This window comes from Pelophylax lessonae, assembly GCF_965119305.1.
Source record: "Pelophylax lessonae genome assembly, chromosome: 1".
NCBI lineage: Eukaryota > Metazoa > Chordata > Amphibia > Anura > Ranidae > Pelophylax > Pelophylax lessonae.
Genome location: NC_138768.1, coordinates 138,130,706 through 138,157,283, shown reverse-complemented (window position 1 = coordinate 138,157,283; position 26,578 = coordinate 138,130,706). Strand labels below are relative to the sequence as shown.

Below are 26,578 nucleotides of genomic sequence, written 5' to 3'. Positions count from 1 at the left end.
AGCCTCTTACCAAATATATATGTATGGAGAGCTGTAAAACGGACGAATACTCCTTTCCTTTTCAGGAAGTGATGATGGATCAATCCCTGGTGGGTAGTCACTGCTCTTGTCAAAATAAATGCAGAAAGAAGAGGGACCGCCGATGGTGTATTTTCTTTAAACCGTTTATTAATAAAGGTAAGATTGCACTTACATAGGGTCAAGAAGATACAGGCTTTCGGTCACCCCCATGGGATTTCTGAAAACAGCGGTCGCCTGCAGTGCGGAACGCCGTATTACGTAGTGAGTGATGATGCGGCGCCTTAGAGAGGAGGCGCCGCATCATTACTCACTATGTAATACGGCGGTCCGCACTGCAGGCGACTGCTGTTTTCAGAAATCCTGTGGGGGTGACCGAAAGCCTGTATCTTCTTGACCCTATGTAAGTGCAATCTTACCTTTATCAATAAACGGTTTAAAGATAATACACTATCGGCGGTCCCTCTTCTTTCCCAATTTATTTTGAGGACAAGAGCAACGATTACCCACCAGGGATTGATCCATCATCACGTCCTGAAAAGGAAAGGAGTATTCGTCCGTTTTACAGCTCTCCATACATATATATTTGGTAAGAGGCTCACCTCTCTCCACCCCTCCTGAGTGGGAGGCAGGGGTGGACTAACTCATTTTCCTCTTCATTGGCTTGTGATCTTTGGAGTGGATCTTTATACATATATGCCCATATCATTCATCTTTCTGGTAAGAAGCTTGGCTCTTGAGGTGGGGGGATATTGAACATAGTTCGCCATGCTTTCACATTCCAGTTCAGCTGCTTCTATCACGGACACTTTTTACTTGGACTTTTTATCTATTTAATTTGTGTGTTATTTGGGACTGTTTGTCACTATTTTCTTTTTTGTTGTTACAACATAATTTGCTACACGTTTGTGGTTGCACTCCATCATTTGTGTTTAAATACTATCTCATTAATTATTCAGCTTGTTATAGCAACAGGCAGAACATTCATTTATTTCACTTTAGTGAACACTATATAGGGTTATTCGCTTGGATTTATTCCAGACCCCTTCCCAACCAGTGCACGTTTCACACATTTTTGTTCCAATATTTCACGCATTTGATTGGTTAGCGCACTTGATACACACATTCCTTATTCATTTCACCACACACTGGTTCGAAGGTTGCAGCTTTCCACAATCCAATCAGCGCACTGTCTTACTTTACCCATGCCTATAGGGGCTGTCCTACACACATAACCCCTGACACACTGTGCTCACAGATCAGTTTCTTGCTGCCTAGTTTAGGAGTAGGACTTAGGTTCCCTGCTGGGAATTCGGTCTCAGTTTTTGTCTTTTTGGAAGTGTTTTACTTTTATTTCTCTTTACTCACTATCGTTGGCTAGTGTCAGGGGGATCCTCCTGGTGAACTAGAGCGACAGCCGGGCTGAGGTTTCGCACTGGATAATCTAGATCCTTACTGTCTCCCAGCCTGGTCAACGAGTGTGAGCAGGTTGTGGTCTGCTGAGGCCTCGCCACGAAGGAGCCCCGACGGATGGGGACGAGCCTGCAAGCAGATGCTTCACCGGGACGCATCATCCTGAAACGCCCTAAGTTGCAGCGTACCCTTTTCTGTCTGGCAGCACCCCCACTCAGAGTGGGAGGTGAGCTGCCTTGGAGCAGAGCCCAAGGTCCATAGTATGGTGAGTGATGCAACGCCCCTATGTCCCTGGGACAGACATCTGAGGTGATGTGGGCCCACTCCTGGGGATAACAGGGCTGTGTCCTCTGAAAGATCCCCCTGGCCTGTCAGGACAGGTCCTGCACCTCCCTGCTCCCGCTAGGGGTGCTGTAGTGGCGTCTAACGTCTGGGGAATGGGGTGTGAAACTGTTACCTTGTCTTGGGAGGGTCCATTGAAGTGGATCCCTGCGGTGGCATCATTCCTTGGGCTCCTGAACGCTTGGCGCCATTTTCAGCCGCCATTTTAAGTGTGGGGATGAGGCTGCATCAGTGTAAGGGCAGCAGCCATTTTATTGCCTTCCTGAGTGCTTAACACCGTTTTCGGGCGCCATCTTAAGTGTGGGCAGGCTGCGCTGTATGGGCAGCAGCCATTTTCCCCGTGCTTCCTATCTATAGTCTATGGCATAGTGCGGGCTCGGCCTCTAGTGCTTGTTTGGTCACTTCTTCCCAGAAGTTTCACTCGCTGAAGACAGATTACAGAGCAGTTGCTTCTCCATATTGCTGGCACAGTAAGGGGTTTTTAGTCCTTTGGGCATTCCTCAGACACACTTGGCTCCTGTCAGGATGCCTGCTAGCTTAAAGGGGGACTCCAGCGGTAGCGCGTTGTAGCGGTGCAGACCGCGATCGCAATTTAAAGGGCCAGTGTACTCAAACTTTTGCCTTGCAGGGTGAAAATTTTCCCTCTGAATTTATTTGTGCATCCGGCCCATCCGAATCACCTTCTCTTGTCTGTCTGCAGCCATAGAAACTCTGGCGTCCAAAGTGGATCTTGTAGAGTGAAACAAGTTGCTATCCAAAAACGGCTTATGCCCTCTCAGTCCTCTGATTCAGAGCCTGATGTGGTTGCCACGGACACTGCCCTCCCCGAGGGATCCCTTTCCTCAGACCTGTCCTCAGTCAGACGGTGAGGAGGATGAGTCCTCCCCTGCGGCGCGGGAATGCGCTTTGGAAGCACTGATTTGATCAGTAAGGAAGACATTGCATATTGATCAGCCCACACAGTCAGGAAAGCGGGTTGTCTTAGGCTCCCGCAAAGCCCAGAAGTCGGTCAGGTTTTTCCTTGTCCTGAGGATTTTCATGATATTGTGAATGAGCAATGGTGGCGCATTTAGCACAAGCTGGTGGTTCCCAAGCGCTTTCAGCGCTGTTACCCCTTTGCAGGCTCAGTTTTCAATCGCTGGACAATTTCACCTAAGGTGGATCACACTGTTTCCCGGTTTAATAAATCCACTGTGGTACCCGTGGAAGACTCCCCGGTGTTTAAGGACCCGGTGGACAGGCGCATGGAATCACTTTCCCGCCACCTGCACTTGGTGGCGGGTTCGCTTCTCAGACCTGTGTTCGCCTCCATCCTGGTTTCTCAGATGGTTACGGAATGGATCAAGTTGCTTAGGAGCAACTTGCAAGCTGAGTCTGTAACTCCAACTTTAATTGAGCTCACAGATCAAATGGCCCAGGCCATGGTGTACCTGTGCGAAGCGGCCCTGGACGAGGCTCCTCTGGTTACCAGGGTGTCTGCTGTGGGGGTCCCATTATGCCGCATGGTGTGACTGAAGAGCTGGTTGGCGGACCAGGCTTCTAAGAAGGCCGTGACTAATCTCCCCTTTTTTGGTGAACGTCTGTTTGGTGACTCCTTGGATGAGTTGATCAAAGGGTCTCACGGGGTAAGGGTACTCTTCTCCCCAGATCCGCAAAGGGTAAAGCGCCTCCCGGTAAGCGAGGGCCTTCCTTCAAGGCTCACTGGGGGCTTTTTCGTGCCTTAGGGTCGCAGGAAAAAGGCAAACCATTCAGAGCCTCGGGAGGACACAAGGCTTGGTCGGGTAAGCCCAAGACCAGCCAGTCTGGTTCGACAGACAAATCCTCCTCTGCATGAAGGGACGCCCTCACCCAGTTCAGAGGTGGGGGGACGTCTGCGTTGCTTTCGGGAACCCTGGACATCTGATTCAGGACAAATGGATTCACAAATTGATTCGTACAGGGTACAAGATCGAATTCCGGTCTCGCCCAACAGACAGGTTCTTTCCATCAAATCTTAGTCTGTCTCCGGATCGTTTGATCGATCTCAGGGGGACAGTGCAGGACCTCCTTGCACAGGGCGTCGTTGTCCCGGTTACTCAGCACGACAGGTTTTGCGATGTTTACTCGAACCTGTTCACGGTGCCCAGGAAGGAGAGCAAGGTGCGTCTAATTCTGGACATCAAATCGCTGAACCGCGTTGCGAGTGCAGAAGTTTTGAAAGGAGTCCATTCAGTCAGTGGTGGCGTCTTTGCATCAAGGAGACTTTCTGGCCTCCATCGATTTAAGATGCGTATCTGCACATCACTATTTACGAGGGTCACCAGCAGTATCTCCATTTCCCGGTGGTGGAGGAGCACTATCAATTCGTGGCATTACCCTTTGGTTTAGCTTCTGCTCCCAGAGTCTTCACCAAGGTTTTTGCCCCAGTGCTGGCTTTGCTCCGCAAAAAGGGGATGCTGTCCTCGGTTATCTGGACGATCTCCTGTTGAGGGTGAGCTCTTGTCGCCCTGTCAGATGACCTGGCCTTCACAGTTCAGACGCTGCAGGGGTTCGGGTGGACCATCTGGGCATGGTCTTGGACTCCTCAAGCGAGGGTCTTTCTTCCAGAGGAAAAACTCCAGACCTTGCTGGGCGAGATCAGGGTCCTGATGGATGACGATCTCTCCTCCCTGCAGAAGTGTATGAGGACCCTGAGGCTGATGGTGTTGTTCGAGGCGGTCCCGTTTGCCCAATTTCACACAAGGCCTCGGCAAGCGAAGATTCTTGCCAAATGGAACAAGGATCCACAGTCCTTGGACAGGATGTTATGCCTAAGCTGTCTCACGCGGTCGGAGCTCTTGTAGTGGCTTCTGTCGCCCGCTCTGAGCTGGGGCAGGTAGTTTCTGCCGCTGTTGCGGACGGTAATCGCCCCGGATGCCAGCATGATGGGCTGGGGTGCTGGACACTTTGTGGCCAAGGAATTTGGTCGACAGCAGGATCATCTTTACCGATAAATGTCCTGAAGCTCAGGGTGATCAAACTATGCCTGCTCCATTGGGCGCCTCAGTTGCATGGTCTCCCGGTTTGTGTCCAAACCGACAGTGCCACAGCTGTAGCTTACCTCAATCACCAAGGGGGCTCCAGGAGTGCCCGGGCGGCCAAAGAAGTGGCAGAGATTCTGACTTGGGCTGAGGCGCACGTTCCGGGTCTCTCCGCAGCTCACATTTCAGGAGTGAAGAACTAGCAAGCGGATTACCTGAGTCGTCAGGCTCTGGATCAGGGGGAATGGTACCTGCATCCGGTGGTTTTTCGCCTCCTGTGTACCCGATGGGGAACTCCGGAGGTAGACCTGTTTTCATCTCGTCTAAGCAGGTAGAGCGGTTTGTGGCCAGGGCTCGAGATTCTCTGGCCGACGCTGCAGACACACTAACGGTGCCTTGGCACCGCTATCGGCTGATTAAGGCCTTTCCTCCGATATAGCTGCTGTCCCGGTTCCTCTGCAGGGTGGCGGTGGGGAAGATGCAGGTGATTCTGGTGGCCCCAGACTGGCCTCGCCGGTCTTAGTACATGGACTTGGTAAAGAAGGCCGTCGAACCTCCCTAGCGGCTGCCTTGCAGGGAGGATCTGCTGTTGCAAGGGCCGATCTTCCATCCCGCTTTACGGTCGCTGGCTTTAACGGCTTGGCTGTTACAGGCCAGGTGTTGAAAGAAAGAGGTCTCTCTGATGCCGATTCCTACCTTTTAGGGCTAGGAAGGTTGCTTCCAGGAAGATTTATCATCGTACTTGGAAGATGTATATGTCCTGGTGTGAGTCGCAATGGTTGTATCCTCGCTCCTTTTCAGTGGTGAGGGTCTTGGCTTTCCTGTAGAAAGGAGTCAAGCAACGTTTGGCTTTAGGCACGATAAAAGGTCAGATGTTGGCCTTAGCCATTTACTTCCAAAGCCCCTTGGTGACTTAACTCCTCAATTTGTACCTTTATTCAAGGGGTGCGTCATCTGGCTCCACAGAGACGATCCCCTTTGCCTCCATGGGATCTGAATTTGGTTTTGTTCGTTCTGCAACGACCTCCCTTTGAGAATATCCGAGAGATCTCTCTGCCTTTGTTGTCTCAGAAAGTTGCCTTTCTGGTGGCTATCACCTCTGCTCGCAGGGTGTCTGAGTTGGCAGTTCTGTCTTGCCGTCCACCTTATCTAGTATCTCATAGGGATAAGGTTGTTCTGCGACCTAACTAATCTTTTCTTCCTAAGGTGGTGTTGGCTTTCCATCCCAATCAAAATATTGTTTTGCCTTCGCTCTGTGCGAATGCAAGGAAATTGCCTTGCATTCGCTGGAGGTTATTCGGGCGATCAGGGTTTACCTGTCGGCCATGGAATCTTTTCAAACGTCTGATTCCCGGTTTGCCCTTTCTGAGGGATCTCGTAAGGGTTTGGTTGCGTCTGCTGCAACCATAACAAAATGTACCAGACAGACTATTATTCAGGCCTATTCTTTGAAGGGTCAGGTTCTGCCCTTTCCCGTGAAGGCGCATTCTACTAGAGCACGGAGTGCCTCTTGGGCTTTTCGCCATCAGGCCTCTGTGGCTCAAGTGTGTAAAGCTGCAACCTGGTTGTCTGTACACACTTTTACAAAATTCTACAAAATTGATTTGTTGGCATCCTTTGGCCGCAAGGCTTTGCAGGCTGCTGTTTGCTGAAGAGCTTGATGTTCTTTCAGGGGTGAATTTTTGTTTTGGAGTAAGCTCCTGTTGGTTGAGCTTTGTTGCCCTGTTGGCTACGTTTTCTAGCCTTGTGGTTGCGTTAAGTTTTTGGTTGCGTTCTTCCCACCCCTCATGCCAACACTACTATGGGACATCCCATTGGTGAAGAAACATTGAAGAGCTGCGTCTGTCAGAGGACGTAAGAGGAAATTTTAATTTTTGTAAGAACTTAACCGTAAAATCATTTTGAGTCCTGACAGACGCAGCTCCCGCCCCTCTGTTCTGGGGTTGGTTGTGTTTTTTCTTTCACTGCTTGCTACAAAACTGATCTGTGAGCACCGTGTGTCAGGGGTTAGGTTTTTATGACAGCCCCTATAGGTGTGCCAAGTGAAAGCTTTCACTGCCTAGTCTACTCCTGTAGAGGGCGCGTAACCTATTTGTGAAGAAACATTGAAGAGCTGCATCTGTCAGAGCACTCAGAGTAAGTTCTTTTTTAGTTTATGGTAAGTTCTTGCGCTATAAACAAAAAGCAACAATTCTAAAAAAAAAAAGAAAAAAAATCAAATTTCTCTATCGTCCACCGACGGACGTAGCCGCTGCTTTAAACAGACGGTTGGGTAATAAGCCCCTCCCACTGAGTGACCAGCAGAGCCAAAGGCTTTGACACGCCCAGGAGGCAGCACCTCCAGGCTATTACCTTCCGCCTCGTGGCTGCATTTCCAGTTTTAGCTGCCTGGTCTTAGGAGTGGCCAAACAGCTCCCTGCTGGGACGTTTGTCCTAGTTTCATTTTTAAACGCCTTAAGGGAACCTGTTTTTCGCTTGGATTATTTTAATTTTATTTTTGATGCTGCTGGGGTTCGGACTGGCTATATGAGAGCCTTAAGGTCTCCCAGTTTGTGCCAGCGAGCCCTTGCAGACTGTAGCTCCGTGCTTGGTCTCCATAGCGACTATAGTCCCATGGACGGGGACTGGCCTGCGGAAACATCCCGCCGGGACGCACACACCTGGCATGCCAGCGTGCCCCTTGGCCGACAGCACCCACACTACGGTGCAGAGGCAGTCTGTCAGGATGGACGCCCACCCTCAGCAGCGTGGTCCGGTAAGTACAGTCCCCCCCGTCTGGTTAGCGTGCTTGGGGTGTACGTGGGCACCTTCCAAGGTGAGTAGGTCTCTCAATTACCCACTCCGCATATCACCCCCTTCACTATGAAGGGTCGCCTGGGACCTCCCCCCCCCCCCCCCACCATGACCTCCCCCTACCCTGGATTTGGACCCTGGGACACTATTAGTGGGGGTCCCCTATGTGAGGCACCTACTGAGGGTGCTAGGCAGGCTAGTGGGGGGGGTGCTCTCGGTGGTGGGGGGGGCGTGTTGTGGTTGAGCTTTACAGCTACGGGGGGGGGGGGGGTTCTTTATTGTGGAAGGACCCCTGGGCCTGTAACTAGGCGGGTCTGTACCTGTACCTGGGCCTGTAACTAGGCGCCCAATCCTGGACCTCAAACTATTGAACCGTTTTGTGTGCGTCCAGAAGTTTTGCATGAAGTCCCTGCTTTCAGTGGTGGCATTCCTGCATCAGGGGGACCTGTTGGCCTCGATCAATACCAGGGATGCCTATCTCCATATCCCCATTTGTTGGGCTCATCAACGGTTTCTCCGTTTCGCGGTGGGCCAGGACCATTTTCAATTTTTGGCATTGACGTTTGGGCTTGCTTCTACTCACAGGGTCTTCACCAAGGTGTTAGCCCCTATTCTGGCTCTGCGTCGGCAGAGAGGCATGGCAATTCTGGGTTATCTGGACGATCTCCTGCTCCGAGCAGACTCTTCTGTGCTGTTGAACAGGATCTGGAGGTGATCATTCACTCTACGGCAGTTCGGTTGGAATCTCAAATCTTCAGAAATCTGCACTGGTTCCAATGACCATTCTGGATTACCTAGGAATGATCCTGGACTCGGCTGCGGCGAAGGTGTTTCTCCCTTCTGCAAAGTTGCAGAAGTTGAAGGAGGCGCTTCTGTCCCTGTTGGCTTGCAACCTGGTGTCTCTCTGGTCGTCTATGCAAGTGCTGGGCCTGATGGTGTCCCCTTTCGATGCCGTGCCCTATGCTCAGGCCCACACAAGACTTCTACAACAGGAGATCGTTGTCAAATGGGACAAGGACCCCGCATCCTTGGACAGTCTGAATCGTTTGAGTCAGAGCTCCAGGGACTCCCTGCATTGGTGACTCAGCTGAACCTTCTCCACGGGAAATCCTTCCTTCTAGTGTTGTGGATAGTAGTGACAACAAGACGCCTGTCTGACCGGTTGGGGGGGAGTTGACTGTTCAAGGTACCTGGACAATGGAGGAATCCAACTTTCCGATCAACGTTTTTGAGCGGAGAGCAATCAAGTTGAGCCTGTGCCATTGGACGGATGCTCTCAAGGGGTGTTCTGTCTGGGTCCAGTCAGACAGTCTCACGGCCATGGCATATGTCAATCATCAAGGGGGCACCAGGAGTGCCCTGGCGGCTCTGGAGGTAGCCAGAATTCTGAGCTGGGCGGAGACTTATGTTCCAGCCCTATCCGCCGTGTACATTCCCGGTGTAGACAACTGGCAGGCGGACTACCCTGGATCAGGGAGAGTGGTCTCTGCATCCACAAGTGTTTCACCAGTTGTGTCTCCGGTGGGGAACCTCGGATGTGGATCTGTTTGCCTCCAGGCAAAACAGAGAATTTCCAAAGTTTTTGGCTCGATCCAGAGATCCGAGGCCGTGGACGACATGGTGGCTCCCTGGAGTCAGTACGGGCTCGTTTATGCATTTCGTCCGCTAAAACTCTTGCCTCGTCTGCTCCGCAGGGTCGAGCTGGAGGGATTCCGATGATTCTGGTGGCACCAGACTGGCCCCGGAGATCCTGGTACGCCGACGTGATTCGGCTACAGGTGGCCGGTCCGTGGGCACTTCCTCTGCGAGAAGATCTTCTATCGCAGGGTCCCATCTTCCACCCTGCTTTACGGTCGCTGGCTTTAACGGCTTGGCTGTTGAGAGCACGGTGTTAAAGGATAGGGGTCTGTCAGACTCTGTGATCCCTACCTAACTCAAGGCCAGGAAATCCACTTCTCAGAAGATCTATCACCGTACGTACATTGCTTGGTGTGAGTCGTTCCATCTACATCCCAGATCCTTTGCTGTCAGCAGTATCCTGGCTTTTTTGCAGAAAGGGGTTGACCAACGCTTGGCTTTGGGCACTCTGAAGTGTCAGATCTCAGCCTTGGCTGTGTATTTCCAACGTCCGTTGGCTACTCACTCTTTGATTCATACTTTTCTTCAGGGGGTTCGCCATTTGGCTCCCCCCAGGAGGTCCCCGATGCCTCTGTCGGTTCTTCAGCATCCTCCTTTTGATAACATTAGGCGCATTTCATTGCTTGACATGTCGCAGAAGGTTGCCTTTTTGGTGGCCATCACCTCTGCTCGTAGGGTGTCTGAACTGGCGGTGCTGTCTTGCCGTTCCCCTTATCTGGTGATCCATAGGGATAAGGTGGTGGTATGACCTAATCCATTGTTCCTGCCTAAGGTAGTTTCTGATTTTCATCTGAATGAAGACATAGTGCTCCCTTCACTCTGTCCGAAACCTTCCCATCCTAAGGAAATTGCTTTGCATTGCTTGAATGTGGTTCGGGCGATACGATGTATCTAGAGGTTACCGAGTCCTTTCGTCAGTGAATACGGCTATTCCCCGGAAGGGTCAGGCTGCTTCTGCGGCGACCATCTCTCGATGGCTCAGACTGATGGTGGTGAAGGCATAGTCTCTTAAGGGCAAGGTTCTGCCTTTCTCTCACTGCTCACTCTATGCGGGCGTTGTGTCTTCTGGGCCCTCCGCCATCAAGCGTCGGTGCTGCAGGTTTGGAAGGCGGCTGTCTAATCGTTAGTACACACATTCATCAAATTTTACAGAGTGGATGTGCTGGCATCTGCATATGCGTCCTTTGGCCAGCAAGGTTTTGCAGGCCGCCGTGTAAGGAGCAACTTTTTTTTCTCTTGCGTCCTCTGACAGTCGCCGCCCTCTCATAAAGTCAACACTTATGGGTATTGACCTCTTATCCACAGAAGTAAGCTAGGCATAATACTTGTTAAAACACAAAACAATTTGCATAGACATACCTGTGGGCTGTCCCTCTGGTCCAATACCCCCCTGCTATCAGCATTCCCAAATCAGTTTGTCTTTTGCCTAGTCAGGAGTAGGCAGGCTTCCCTTAGCTGGGGCTACAGTCGCAGCCTTTTCTTCTGTTTTCTTAATTTTTATTTCTGGTAAGTTTTTTTCTTTACACTGATAGCTTTTTATTTGATCCTGCGCTTAGTCAGACTTCGGAAGACTACAGTGTTTGCGGAGCTGGGAATCGGACAGGTTGTGGTAGAGCCTTACGGAATCCCAGTCCGTCATCGAGCGTTTAGCAGGCTACGTGTACGCCCTGGCCTTGCAAACGACCTGTCCCTGTCCTCAGGGACAATGCCCGCGAAGTGGCCACTTCGCTAGGATGTCTCAACTGCGGTACGCCGCGTGTTGCTAGAGACCTGTTTGGCTGACGGCACCCCCACCACCTGGGTTGGGAGGCTTCCTGTCGCAGAGAGGCACCCACGCCATTGTGGATCGGTAAGTACCATGCTACCACCTCTGTTTTTGTGACATTGCATGTCCGGGGGTGTATGTGGGGCCTCTGCTAAGGGGATGGCAGTCTGCTGGGAGTCTGTGTTATCCCCTTTATGTCTGTGTGTCTGGGCCCTGCGTTTTCCTCCCAGTCCCTGCGGGGGTGCTGTGGGGGGTTGTGGGGTCCCTGAACCCCTCGGTAATGTTTTGTGTACTTTTGGGGGTGCAGGCATGCTTGTGGGGGCCGCTGCGGTGCAAAATCGCGAGGCCGCCATTTTTGGTGTTGGCAGGCTGGTTTGGCTTCAGTATGGGCATTCAGCAACCATTTTCCCTGTAGTGTATTCGCGTCCTTTCGGGCGCCATCTTTTAGTGTGGGCAATGTATTTGTGCATGTGCTCGATGGCCATTTTCCCGGAGCCTCTCCATAGCTTTACATTGGCAACCATTTTTCCTTGGCTCAAGTCCTATTTTGGCCTCTAGGCATGTGACATAATTTCCTTTCTTCAGGCAGTCGGATTGAGCTGTAAGCGTGGTATTGTACAGCTACACTTCTGGGGGGCTTTTTCTGCTGTTTTTCAGGGGATATTCCTTTGCTGTCAGTGATATTCCTCACTGTTTAGTACCTCAGGCTAGTCCTCATTGCGGTGGGATTCGCCGCTATCGCGGATTTAAAGGGCCAGCGCCAAAACATTTTTTTATGGAGTCCCAGGACCGCAAATTCCCCACAGCCCTGGTGGAGGGTTCAGGTACGCCTGAATCCTCTGCGATGGGCTCCCTTACTGCTGCACTTGCGACTTTAGCGCATTAAGTGGATCTGTTGTCTGAGTGGGCTTCTAAGAAAAGGCCCAGGCTTTCTTATTCTTCTGATTCAGAGCTATATATGGTTGCCATGGACAGTGTACCCCTGAGGGGTCTCGGTCCTCTCAGTCGGACGGGGAGGCGGAGGGGGACGGCTCCCCCCCCCCCCCCCCAGGATGGCTAGAGAACGCGCGGCTATGTCTGCGCTTATTAATTCTGTTAAGGATACACTACATTTAGAGGATGAGCCCCACCCGCCAGGTAAGCGGTCTTCTTTTGGGATACGCAAAACCCAGAAAACAGCACAGGTGTTTCCTTGTCCCGCTGAGTTTCACAAAACGGTGAATGAACAATGGCGCAATTTGAAGCGCAATTTTGTGGTGCCTAAGCGGTTTCAGTACCGTTATCCCTTTGCGTCTCCCAACGGATTCGCGCTGGACCGTGGCCCCTAAGGTGGATCACACGGTGTCCAGGTTGAACAAGGCCACTCTAATGCCCGCGGAGGATTCTCCGGTGTTTAGGGACCCTACGGATAGACGGGTGGAATCCTCTTACTCGCCACTCCTATATGGTGGCGGGTTCTTTGATGAAACCTGTTTTCGCCTCTGTAATGGTCTCTCAGGCTGTGGTAGAGTGGGCCAAGGTGCTCAGACACACCCTTGTGGCTGATTCCGCCCCTCCTGCTACTTTGGAGATTGTGGACCAAATTATTCAGGCTGTTCTATACCTGTGTGACACGGCCTTGGATGAGGCCCCTTTAGTCTCACGACTATCTGCGGTCGCAGTGCTAATCCGTCGTATGGTATGGCTGAAAAGCTGGTCGGCTGACCAGACTTCCTGGAAGACTGTGTCTGACATCCCTTATGCAGGGAATCGCCTTTTTGGGGACTCCCTGGACGAGTTGGTTAAGGGGTTCACTGGGGGCAAAAGCAATCTGCTGCCTCAAGCACCCAAGGGTAAGTTTTTCCGCGGTAAGCAGGGCCCTTTCTTTAAACCTAATCGGGAGTCCTTTCGTGCCTTCAAGGCACATGACAAGGGCAAATCCTTCAAGGGCGCTGGTGGCCAGAATAAGCCTTGGGCGGGCAAGCCAAAAGCCGCCCATGCTGGCTCGGCGGCCCAGTCCTCGACATGAAGGGGCGCCCTCACTCGTTTCAGGGGTGGGGGGCTGTCTGCGCGGTTTTCCCGGATTCAGGACAGGTGGGTTCAGGAACTCATTCGATCAGGGTACAAGATCGAATTCCTATTGCGTCCAGCGGACAGGTTCTTTCCCTCAAATCTTGATTTGACCCCAGATCGTTTACAAGATCTTCAACGGGCGGTTCAGGATCTCACCGCCCATGGGGTGATCGTCCCGGTGCCTCATCGGGACAGATTTCGGGGGTTTTACGTGAATCTGTTCACAGTGCCCAGAAAGGAGGGCAAGGTGCGTCCGATTCTGAACTTTGAAATCTCTGAACCGCTTTGTGCGGGTTCAAAGATTCCGTATGGAATCCCTTCGTTCAGTGATAGCCTCTCTGAGCCCGGGAGATTCCTGGCTTTAATCGTCCAAGGATGCGTATCTACACATCCCCATATTCGAAGGTCATCAGAGGTACCTCCGGTTCACAATCGCGGAGGAGCACTATCAGTTTGTGGCGTTACCCTTCGGTCTCGCTTAGGCTCCGAGGGTGTTTACCAAAGTGTTGGCTCCGGTTCTGGCCCTGTTACGGGCGCAGGGGATTGCGATCCTGGGTTATCTGGACGATCTCCTGTTAAGATCGAGTTCCAGTCCAATTCTGTTGTGTGACCTGTCAACCACGGTTCAGACGCTCCAGGAGTTTGGGTGGACCATCAACTTTCAGAAGTCGACATTGTCCCCTTCTGTTCGTCTTCCTTACTTGGGGATGGTCCTGGACTCCGCTCATGCAAAAGTCTTACTGCCGGAGGACAAACTCCTGACTCTACAGAACGAGGTCAGGTCCCTCAGGGACAACGAATCCTCATCGCTCAGGACCTGCATGCGGTCCCTGGGATTGATGGTGTTAGCCTTTGAGGCGATACCGTTTGCACAGTTCCACACACGATCTCTCCAAGCGGAGATCCTGGCGGGACAGGCATTCTCCTTCCTCTCTGACTTGGTGACTCAAAGATATCCTCCTTTCCAGGGATCTTCTGTGGTGGCTCCAGTCTCCGGCTTTGACGGAAGGGAAATCCTTCCGACCGTTGTTGTGGACAGTGGTCACCACGGACACCAGCCTGTCGGCTGGTGTGGCGTTCTGGGCACTCTGTCTGCCCAGGGCACTTGGTCGGAGGAGGAGTCCTCCCTGCCGATAAATATCTTGGAACTGCGAGCAATCAGACTAGGCTTGCTCCGTTAGTCGGATCATCTTCGGGGCCACCCTGTGCGTGTGCAGATGGACAACGCAACTGCGGTGGCTTACATAAATCACCAAGGGGGCACCAGGAGTGCCCGGGTGGCTCAGGAAGTGACCAAAATTCTGTCTTGGGCCGAGACGCAGGTCCCGGCGATTTCGGCAGTTCACATTCCAGATGTGGAGAACTGGCAGGCCGATTATCTGAGCCACCAGACCCTGGACCAGGGGGAATGGTCCTTACACCCGGAGGTGTTTCAGATGCTATGTGCGCGTTGGGGATCCCCGGATGTGGATCTGTTCGCGTCTCGTCTGGCAGACACCTCGGATGCGCTGGTGGTGCCTTGGAATCGGTATCGACTGATTTATGCCTTCCCCCCCCCAATTCAGTTGGTTTCCAGTTTCCTTCGAAGGTTGGTCTCGGAACCGAAGTTGGTGATTCTGGGGGCCCCGGACTGGCCGCGCCGGTCTTGGTACGCGGACATCATGCAACTGGTCGTCGAGCCTCCGTGGCGGCTCCCATTACGAGACAATCTGCTGTCTCAGGGGCCGATCTTCCATCCTGCTTTACAGTCGCTGGCTTTAACGGCATGGCTGTTGAAAGCCAGGTCCTGAGAGATCGGGGTCTCTCGTCGGCGGTCTTTCCTACCCTACTCAAGGCTAGGAAGGCCTCGTCCGGTAAGATCTATTACTGTACTTGGAAGGCTTATTTTGCCTGGTGTGAATCGCTGTGTTTCCATCCTCGCTCCTTTTCGGTGGCGGGGGTGTTAGCCGTTCTGCAATCTGGTGTGGACCAGCGTCTTGCACTGACCACTATTAAGGTTCAGTTGTCTGCGCTGGCAATCCTTTTCCAGCGCCCTTTTGGCGTCAAACTCTTTGATATGCACCTTTATTCAAGGGGTCATCTGGCTCCCCCTCGGAGAGCGCCTTTTACTCCTGAATTTGGTCCTGTCCATTTTGCAACGTCCTCCATTTGAGAACATCAGGGAGATTCCTCTGCCTGTGCTGTCACGGAAGGTTGCCTTTCTGGTGGCGATCACATCTACCCGCAGAGTATCGGAGTTGGCGGTCCTGTCCTGCTGCTCCCCTTACCAGGTTGTTCATAGGGATAAGGTGGTCTTGCGACCTCACCAATCTTTCCTTCCTAAGGTGGTATCCGATTTTCATCTTAACGAGGACATTGTCTTACCTTCGCTGTGTGCGAATCCTAAACATCCTAAGGCGTTTTGCCTTGCACTCATTGGATGTGGTCCGGGCGATCAGGGTGTACCTGTCTACTGAATCCTTCAGAAAGTCGGTTTCTCTTTTTGTCCTTCCCGAGGGCCCCCGGAAGGGTATGGCTGCGCCTGCGGCAACCATTTCTAAATGGATCAGACAGACGATAGTACAGGCCTATTCAATTAGGGAACGGGTGCCGCCCTTCCCTGTCAAGGCGCACTCTACCAGAGCGGTGAGTGAGTCTTGGGCCTTCCTACATCAAGCATCGGTGACCCAGGTGTGCAAGGCAGTGACTTGGTCGTCCGTGCACACTTTTTCAAAATTTTACAAACTTGGTTTTGGCATCGGCAGATGCCTCCTTTGGCCGCAAAGTTCTGTGTGCGGCAGTGCCTTGAGGGGGACATGGCGTTAGCCTGTCCCCGTCTGTTGGGGTTTGTTTTCCCCTTTTGTTGATTTGCTTCCTGGGTTTGTTTGTTCCTGTTGAGCTGCTGTTACCCAGCGTTTTTTACCTTTCTGGTTCAGATAAGGTTCCTTTCTCTGACCTGTGTGCTGCGTTGCCTTTGTGACGGTTGCGCTTCCCACCCCTCATGTCTACACTGCTTTGGGACATCCCATAAGTGAAGACTGAGTGGGCGGCGACTGTCAGAGGACGTACAGAGGGTTGTCCTTTTTTTCCCACCCCTCAGTGGTTACTGCTTTTAGACGTCCCAACCGTCTGATTAAAGCAGCAGCTACGTCCGTGGGTGACGATAGAGAAAATGGGATTTTTGTACTTACCGTAAAATCCATTTCTCTGAGTCCACCGACGGACGTAGCTCCCACCCCTCTGTTTTTCTGAGATTTTTGGTTATTCTCCACTTCTTGAAACTAAACTGGAACTTGAAATGCACTTTAATGAATTTAAAAAAATAAATAATAAAAACCAAAACACAATACATCCCACATTTTTTTGTATAATGTGAAAATTGAGGTTACGCTGAGTAAAAAGATACCAAACATATCAGGCTTTAATAATGTGCAAGCTTGTGGAAGGGGCGACAAACTATGGTACTTAAAATATCTCCATAGGCAACACATTTTTACAGGTTACCTGTTTAGAGTTAGAGGAGGTCTAGCGCAGCAATTATTGCTCTCCCTCTGATGTTAGCGGTGATACCTCACATGTGGTGTGAGCTTGCGTGTGAGCATGGAGGGATGGGGGGTGCTTAAAATGTTTTTCCTAATTTTACACTGTCTGTTTTTATCGCTTTTTTTTTTTTTTTTCTGATGCAAGGGAATGTAAACATCCCTTGTAACCAATAAGGATGACAGGTCCTTCTTTATGGATAGATCTGAAGTCAAAAAGACCCCAAATCTCTCCTTTGCCTTTTTAAATGCAAAAGATCAAAAGTTCTTTTTGCTTTAAAAAGAAAAGCTGTCTCTCCGGTCCTCCAAGACTATCTAGTCTTTGATCACCTCTGTGGCCAGCCGCAGTGTCTGAGACATCCCCTCTCGCTGCTACTGAAAGCGTTGCAGCGCTTCGTGAGAGTGCCAGCCGCCGGCTGGAGAAAAAAAAAAAAACTTTATGGCTGTAAACCACTTCAAAGCTTGCGTGTGTGTGTGTATATATATATATATATATATATATGTGTGTGTATATATATATATATATATATATATATATATGTGTGTATATATATATATATATATATATATATATATATATATTAGTATCTCACAAACGTGAGTGCAACCCTCACATTTTTGTAAATATTTTATTCTATCGTTTCATGTGACAACACTGAAGAAATGACACTTTGCTAGAATGAAAAGTAGTTTCATTTCACTTAGGGGTGTACTCACGTTTGTTGCCAGCAGCTTGGATATTAATGGCTGTGTTATGTTTTTTTTTTTGAGGGGACAGCAAATTTTTTTTTTTTTTTTAAGCCAGTGGTGTGTGAAACACACTCAAAAGACTTACACCCGGTGCATAAAAAAGTGCACACACGCAAACGTGAGAGACACAAAAAGTGCACAAGGCGTACACATGCCCCTCCCCCGAAGAGGAAGGACCCTGACCCTGATCCCCCGGGGCGCAAAGCTCCTGACGGGGACTGAGGTATTCACTTTGGTCCGCCCAGCCGAAGCCAGGCAGACCCCGTTCTCCAGGGGGACTGCCGAAACAGCCCACCCCAAGTACTTGGTGGGGCTCCCCCGAAGGGAGACCCCATGAGAGAGGGCGAACTAAGCCAGAAGGCCATATCCGCCCCCTCCCAAGACTTCAGGGCAGGCCCGAGGACCTACGCCATACTAGTCGTGCAACGTGAACACACAACAAAGAAAAAAGAGTGGGGAAAAGGGAAGTGGAGAAGTGCTGGGTAGTGCCAAAGTGCGAGACCTTGACAGGCCCCCCGGCCAGGAATAAAGAATTCCTCTGGTGCTGGCCAAAAGGCCCGCCCCAAGAGGCAGGTGGAGAAAAAGTGTGATGGTGCAGTGACCAAGGTGCCAAAAAACGCAGGTGAGCTGCCCCTCACCAGTGAGAATTGAGGCACCCCTGGGCTGCCACCCCATGGGCACGTACACCACGGGCTTCTTCAGACCTGGCCCCCGGCCAGACCCAGTGTAGCCCATCCTACCAGGAGGCATCAGAACTTTAGACAGCTTAGGGAGAACCTGCCTTCAACTGGGGACAAGCCTTTTGCAAGGCCAGATTCAACCCAGGAGGAAAAGCTATCCCACCGCCATTCCTTACCAATCACATCCAGGAGCAATACTAGCCGTGGTCACCCGGCTTTCTTGCTCCCTTCAAACTGATAGGGGCAGACCCATTCAAATCAGAAGGCAGCGGACCCATCTGGCTTTCTCTGACGGTGCCTGCTTCCCGGTCCTCCAGTTACGCCCAGAGCGCCCTGGTTCATTTCAGCCCCTGCCGATACTAACCATCAAGGTCCATACCAACTGATAAGAACAGATACTACACTTGATCTTAGCCAAAAGGCAGAGAAGCGATAATCTATCCATCTACTAATGACAGCAAATTTACACTGTTAAGGCGACACGACTCCTTACTACTTCGGGGGCGACTTGTGCATTACCATGCACCACGACTTCGGAGCGACTTGCAGGGACTTCACATAATGGAAGTCTATGCAAGTTGCTCCGAGGTCGCCCCGAAGTAGTACAGGACCATTTTTGTAAGACGGAACGACTTGTGTTGCTCCTATTAGAACGGGTCCTGTAGCGGTCAATGGACCGCGAGGGAGCGCGACTTGTCAGGCTGACCAGTCGCGCTAGTGTGGACCGGCTCTTATACAAGCTGTACACTCACTACTTTACATTGTAGCAAAGTGTCATTTCTTCAGTGTTGTCACATGAAAAGATATAATAAAATGGTTAAAGTGTTTAAAAGTAATGCATCAGGCTCATTGAGTCATTCTGTGATGTCCCAGTTTAAATCTGAATTAAAGTAGTAGGAAAGACCACACTGAATATATATATATATATATATATTTTTTAAGGAAATTTTGCTCGCTAGGTCTAGCTTATTTGAATTTGTATGTATGTTGTGGTGTTTTTAAATAATTTCTTCCTTAAAGTGGTTGCAAAAGTAAAAGGTTTTTCTCTTTTGTCTATTGACGGATACAGCTCCTGATATTCATAACCGTTATAATGCCCCCTACATGAGTAGAACACTAGGCAGAAAAGAATTCTGGCTAAACCTATTGGCAGTCCCAGGTGAATACTCCCTCTATGCTATAGCCACTCGGTTTTTTTTTTTTCCTTGTCAGGAGTAAGGACCTAGTTCCTTGCTGGGATCTTTGGTCCTGGCAAAAATTTTTTAGATAGAAAATGTTTTAATCCTAGATATTTTTCTTGTGAAATCTAAAATAAACTGCCGGACTGGGCGATGGGCTGGATAATCTAGACCCTTTGGTCACCCCAGTCTGCCCAGCGACCGCACGCAGACCTCCACGCTAGGTCAGCCATGACATAGCCGCACTGGATGGCCTGCGAGTTTAGCGCCTCTCGTGGTTGCATACGACTGGGTCTTGGCCTGAGTACCAGCGTTTCTCCTTGCCGGCAGCCCCCCCATGTTGATGGAGAGGGGTTCTGTCTAGAGCGTTGGCCGCCTGGTTCCTGGTATGGTGAGTAGCTGTCCCCCTGGTCTCCCTCCTGGGTCCCTGAAAGTGCTGGTGTTGCGGATTCGATTTCAAAAAAGGCTTTGACTGATCTTCCTTTTCAAGGAGATTTCCTGTTTTGAGCTACCCTGGATGACATTAAAGGTCTCAGAAGAAGAAGAGTAATTTTCTTCCGCAGGATACTAAGTGAAGGAACCTCGTCGTAGACGTGGACCTTCCTTCTCAGCTCTCAGGGTTGACTGACAAGTGGGTCCAAAAAGTAATTCAGTCTGGCTACAAGATCCGAGTTTCGCTCTTGTCCTCTGGTGAGATTTATTCCTTCCAGCTTGTGTCTGTCCCCAGACCACTTACAGGGCCTGTTTGGGGCGGTACAAGACCTGTTCATTCAAGGGGGGATTGTCCCGGTTCCGACCTCTGAACATTTTCAGGGTTTCTACGCAAACCTATTCACAGTTCCCAGGAAGGAAGGCAAAGTGTGTCCAATCCTGGACCTCAAGGTGCTAAACTGCTTTTGTGCGGGTACAGAAGTTCAGAATGGGGTCTTTTTGAACGGTGGTGGCATCCCTGCGTCAGGGGGATTTCCTTGCCTCTATCGATATCAAGGATGCCTACCTTCACATTCCAATATGTGCCAGTCACCAGCATTTTCTCCGCTTTGCTGTGGAAGAGGAGCATTATCCGTTTGTGGCCTTACCTTTTGGTCCCGCATCTGCTCCTCAGGTCTTCACAAAGCTGCTTGCACGATCTCCTTCAGAGTATCCCTCTGCTCTGGTGGAGAACCTGGAGATCACAATACAAACTATGCGGGAGTTCAGCTGGTTTCTGATTTTTAAAATGTCTGCTCTGGTTCTGTCCACGAAGCTGGACTATCTGGGCCTGACTCGGGACTCAGCCTTAGCCAGAGTGCTTCTTCCTCTGGACCAACTCCAGAAATTGCAGGCTGCAATTCGCCTCCTGCTGTCCATTTGTCCAACAATCGATCATCCCTCCAAACTTGCGTGCAGGTGCTGAGCCTGATTGTGTATAACTTCGAAGTGGTTCTATTTGCACAGTTTCAAAAGAGGTCCCTGCAAAGGGAAATTCTGACCAAATGAGACAAAGCTCCGCAGTCTCTGGACAGTCCGATCCGATTTGGGGCACGGCGACGTCCCGGATATGGTGGTTTTCTGCTTCGGCAGGGAAATTCCTTCCTTCCCTTGTATTGGACTGTGGTCACCACGGATGCCAGCCAGCCTGTCCGGCTGGGCAGGCATTCTTGGCAAGCATTCTGCTCAGGGATTCTGGACACTGGAAGAATCCAGACTCCCATTCAATGTCTTGGAACTAAGAGCAATCAGACTGTGTCTGGAACATTGGACGGATCGTCTTCAGGGTTGTCCAGTGCTCATTCAATCGGACAATGCCACGGCCGTGGCTTATTTTAATCACCAAGGGGGCACAAGAAGTGTCCTAGAGGCTCTTGCAGTGTCCGGCATTTTATGGTGGGCAGAACGGTTCGTTCCAGCCCTCCCTGCCGTACACATTTCCGGGCTAAGGGCTAAAAAAATGGCAGGCATTTTACCTCAGTCGGCAAGCGTCGGTCCCCTCATTTGGAGGGGTGTTTCATCAGCGGTGTCCCTGGTGGGGCACCCCTATGGTGGATCTGTTGGCATCTTGACTCAACAGGTGCAGAGGTTTGTGACTCGGTCAAGGGATTATTTGCGGGCCACCACAGGCGCGCTCGTGGCCCAGTGCGGTCAGTATCGTCTGATTTACACCTTCCCTCTTAAGCTTCTGAGAAAACTTCTACGCAGGATGGAGGCAGAAGGCATTCAGGTCATTTTAGGTTCCGGACGGGCCTCGCCGAGCTTTGTATTCTGATCTGGTGCTGCTGGTCGCCGACATTTCATGGCAGCTTCCTCTCAGAGGATCTGCTGTCCAAAGGACTGCTCTTCCATCCTCTCAGTGGCTCGGATCTTGACCTTCCTTCAATGGGGGGTGGTTGAACAGAAATTGAACTTAAGTACCTTCAACGGCCAGGTGTCAGTTTTGGCAGTCTTCTAACAACTACCTTTGGCCACACATACCCTGGTGCGTACCTTTTTTCAGGGCGCCCGACATTTGGTTCCTCCAGTTCAGGCTCTGTTGTCGACCTTGGGATCTTTGGTGCTTTCAGCTCTATAGAAGCCTTCCTTTGTAAATATTCGGGAGAATCCCCTGCTTACGCTGTCCCAGAAGGTGGCCTGTTTAGTGGCTATCACCTTTTCACGTACGGTGTCTGAACTGGTGGCGTTATCCTGTGGTTCAACTTACCTGGTGGTTTTTCAACCCGGTCTGTCCTTCCTTCCAAACGTTGTCCCTTATTTGAATGAAGACAGTGTTGCCTTCCCTGTGTCCCAGGCCCAACCATTCGAAGGAAATTGCCTTGCATGCCTTGGCTGCGGTCCGGGCAATTGGGATGTACCTTGCCGCTACGCAATTTTTCAGGAAGTCAGACTTTGTACTAATGGATGGACCTTGAAAAGGTTTATCTGCTTCCTCTGCGACCATTTCCAGATCGATCGGACAGACGTGGTTCAGGCCTATTCCCTCAGGGGTCTGGTTCCTCCTTTCCCTGTCAAGGTGCACTCTACTTGGGCGCTTAATGCCTCCTGGGCTTTGTCATCGGCCGCCAGTGAAGCAGGTTTGCAAGGCGGCCACCTGGTTGTCTGTGCACACTTTTACAAAGTTTTATTAAGTGGATGTGTTGGCATCTGCAGATGCTTCTTTTGGCCACAAGGTTTTGCTGGCTTCTGTTTTAGGAGGACCTGATCCTCTTTGAGGGTGTTTCCCCCCAAGTGGACTCCAGTTGTTTGAGCTCCTGTTGGCTAATGTGCTTAGCCTTGATTTTTTTTTGTTCCCACCCCTCATGTTAAACACTGCTTTGGGACGCCACAATGGTTATTCGTATCCAGAGCGGTGTCCATCAAATGAAAGAGGGTGGGTTTTTTGACTTACTGTAAATTTCATTTCTCTGATCATTGATGGAACACACAGCACCAACCCTTCTGTGGAGTTGTATTTCTCCTGACACTGCTTGTTACAAAACTGAGTGGCCATAGCAGAGAGAGGGAGTATACCCCCTTGGACTGCCCATGAGTGTAGCCAGAATTCTTTTCTGCCTAGTATCCTACTTCTGTAGGGGGCAGTATAATCCAATGGTTATGAATATCGGGAGCTGTGTCCGTTAATGAACATCAGACAAGTCAATAACTTTTTTTTTTTTTTTTTTTTAAACCTCCAAGCATTCTCTACTTTAGGGTAAAAAAAATCCTTTTTAATGGTACCACAGCCCCCAGCCTCGTCCAAATATTCACCTGAACTCCATCTGGATCCAGCGCTCTGCACATCTGCAGTCAATCAAAACCTGTCAGCAGAGAGCAGGGGTGCGGGGCCGAGCCGGGCTGTGTGTTTGAATAGACGGGAGCAGCCCGGCTCAGGATCAAGCACGCACTAATGCCCCCCATAGGAATCAACTTCTTATGGTGGCACTCGGGGGTGGGGGGGTTCAGAAGTGCTGGCGAGGGACCCCAGAAGAGGATTTCACAGAGCAGGTACGTATAACATGTTTAAAAAATAAAGCAAGCCTTTAAAATCACTTTAAATCTCACTAAGACATCTCAGTTTGTTCTTTATATCCTCCCTTTCCACAATCTAATATTTTTATGTAATGTGTGTTCTGTGTGTAAACCGTTTCTATTGCCTATGCACTTATGGTTTTGTATTCCTTCTTCTTTCCTTCAACATAGGTCACATGCTGTTGCCTGTGTCAACCAGTTCATTGTTGGAAGAACGCAAGCTCTTATGATGCATATTGATTCATTTATTGAGGTATGATTGTAGTTGGTAGCCTGCGTAGTTACTGTGGGCAAAATGAAGGGTAGGGAAAATAGCAACAAAAGCAGATTATACATCATAGACAAATATAAATTTTTGCCTGCCGTTATAAAAGTATTAAAACTTTTCTGCCTTTTAAATGGTTGTTTCTATACAGTGATGATATAATTTAAAATTTTGCTACAATTCTACTCTAAGCCAGAATGTATTCCGGGCAGTTCAGGTCTTAGACATCTGGGTTGGATTCCGAATTTGGAAAAGTCAGCTTTGCAGCTAGTTCAGAGTCTAGAGTATCTGAGTTTCCTTGTGGACGCAGTACAGACAAAAGTGTGTTTGCCACCAAGAAAGGTTGTAGCCCTGAAGGATCTAGTTCGGATCGTAATAGGGGAAAAGGTATCCTGTGTAGGTCTTTGTATGAGATTGCTAGGTAAGATGGTGTCCTCATTTAAAGCAGTTCTTTATGCCCAATTCCATTACAGACCTTTACAGAACAACATTGTCAGCCTGGAGCAAAAAGATCCAGGCCCTAGATTTTCGTGTTTCTAGTACTGAGGGTACGTCAAAGTCTAGGTTGGTGGTTGGTAGCCAGGAATTTGGAGAGCGGGAAATCCTTTCTTCCAGTAGTCTGGAAGGTGGTTAATACAGATGCCAGTCTCTCTGGAGGAAGCCATTGTCCTGGTTAGAAATGAGCTTCCCCATCAATAGCCTGGAAATCCGAGCCGTTTACTGGGCATTAAGCTACTGGACTCCCAGACTTCGGAGTTGCCCCGTCGGGGTACAATCCAAAAATATGCCACAGCTGTGGCCTATATAAACCATTAGGGGGGCACCAGGAGTCAGTCAGCCCAGAAGGTGGGTCACATCCTATCCTGGGTAGAGAAATTTGTTCAATGCCTGTCGGCGGTTTTCGTTCCAGGAAGAGAGAACTGACAGGCAGACTGAGTCGCCAGCAGATGTTTCCAGGGGAATGGTCCTGACATCCTGAGATCTTTGCAGTAATTTGTCAATGATTGGGAGGGGGGGCATTCAGGTTCAAGTTGGACGAATTTGTGTCCAGGACCAGGGATCCGCTCGCAGTCAGAGTGGATGCCTTTGTGACTCCCAGGAAACAGTTCCCTGTGATCTATGCTTTTCCCCTGATTCTGCTGCTGCCACGTCTTCTGCGCAGGATTCAGGAAGAAGGGAAACCAGTAATCCTGGTGGCTCCAGCTTGGCCCAGGAGGATTTGGTATGTGCAAATTCTAAGGTTGGCGGTAGGAAAGCCATGGGTTCTCCCTCTGCGTCCGGATCTGCTCTCTCAGGGTCCGATATTCCACCCTGCTTTACAATTTCTAAATTTGACGGTTTGGCTTTTGAAGCCTGGATTTTGAGGGAGCGGGGTATATCTGGTCCTGCAGGCTCTACCATGATAAACGCTAGGAAACCAGTCTCTAGGGGCATTCATTACAGAGTCTGGCAGTCTTGCATTTCTTGGTGTGAGGCCAGGAAGTGGCATCCCCGTAAAATATATCAGGTGAATTATAACCGCCTTGCAAGTAGGGGTAGATATAAAGCTAGCCTTAGGCACTATTAAAGGTAATATCCCGGCCTTGTTAGTATTTTTTTCAAAGACAGATTGCTTTGCATTCCTTGGTCAGAGCCTTTATATAAGGGGGGCTACGTATGCTTCTGCCAGTTTGGCCACTGTTGTGTCCTTGGGATTTAAATTTGGTCCTGGTGGTTCTACGGAAACAGCCCTTTGAGCCCATTCGGCATATTCCTCTGGTTCTTTTTTCCAGAAAGTTGGTCTTTGGTTGCAGTAACTTCAGCTAGAAGAGTATCTGAGTTAGCGGCTCTTTCTTGTAAGGAGCCATTTTTGAGCTTGCATCAAGATAGGGTGATTCTTTGTCCACATCCAGGGTTTTTGCCCAAGATGGTGTCCGCTTTTCATTTGAATCAGGACATTATATGCTGGCCTTCCTTCTTTCCAAATCCTCAAACAGCAGAGGAAAAGTTGTTACATTCTCTATATGTAGTACGTGCATTTAAGGTCTATTTAAAGAGGTCAGCTCAGATTTGGGAGACAGACCTTGTGTTCGTGCTGCCAGAAGCGCCCAGGAAAGGGCAGGCAGCATCTAGGTCTGCATTTTCACAGTGGATTCGCCAGTTCATTATCCAGGCGTATGGTTTAAAGGGGAAGGTTCAACCTTTTCCGGTAAAGGCACACTCTGCCAGAAGAGTAGGTGCTTCTTGGGCAGTTCGCCATCAAGCTTCTATGACTCAGATTTGCAGGGCCGCAACTTGGTTTTCAGTACAGAAGTTCACTAGATTCTATCAGGTGTATGTTAGGACCTGGGAGGATTCTGCATTTGGCCGCACTGTGCTGTAGGCAGCTATGTAATTTTTTTTGGTCTGATGATTTTTTTTTTTCATATTTAGTGTCCCCCTTCCCTCAAGTGCATTGCTTTGGGACATCCCAGATAGTAATTATTATGGCTGCTCTGTGTCCCGTGATGTACAATAAAGAAAATGTGACACTTCCTACAACTTACCTGTAAAATCCTTTTCTTGGAGTACATCATGGGAGACAGAGGTCCCTCCCCTCTTGTCTGGGATGTGTATTGCTTGCTACAAAACTGAGGTACTGCCTGTATGGGAGGAGTTGTATAGAGGGGGACTCCGTCTTTTTGGTTGCCAGTGTCTATTCTCCCATAGGTGGCATATAACCCAGATAGTAATTATTATGGCTGCTCTGTATCCCATGATGTACTGCAAGAAAAAGATTTTAGAAGTAAGCTGTGTGAAAAATCCAATTTTTCTGAAAGCAGAGGTTCCAGAAAATAAAAAGGGTTGTTCCAGTTTTTTGTTACCATATCTGCACAACAGTTTATTAAGCACAATATTTAGTAAGAAAATTAAAGCGAATTATAGGGAACATAAATGCTATACATACATTTTATATTTTACCAAAAACTTCAAAGTTGAGGTTGTGCCATGTAAATAGATGCCCAGCATGTCAAGCCTTCATGTTATTAAACCCACTCACTATATGTGGTCTCCCACAGTACACAGAACATGGAACTGCAATTATTTTAGTAAATATAAACTGTTAAATACCTTTTTTCATCAACAGTAGGGATACACCAATATATTGGCTGCCAACTTGAAATAGGGTGATCAACGCTTTGCTGATAGAAAAAAAAGTGGCAATAA

At 49.8% G+C, this 26,578-nt stretch overlaps 1 protein-coding gene across 3 annotated transcripts in view; it reads left to right on the top strand.

Annotated features, from left to right (window-relative positions):
* TNPO1 (transportin 1) overlaps positions 1-26,578 on the top strand; it is a 542,580-nt gene that overhangs the window by 270,657 nt on the left and 245,345 nt on the right. For all 3 annotated transcript variants that reach the window (XR_014225578.1, XM_082265499.1, XM_082265498.1), the window contains exon 6: positions 23,299-23,380. Coding sequence is in view for 2 of the 3 variants with exons in the window: in XM_082265499.1 (XP_082121625.1) it covers positions 23,299-23,380 (82 nt within the window). In the remaining variant the exon portion in view is untranslated. The remainder of the gene's footprint in view (positions 1-23,298; positions 23,381-26,578) is intronic.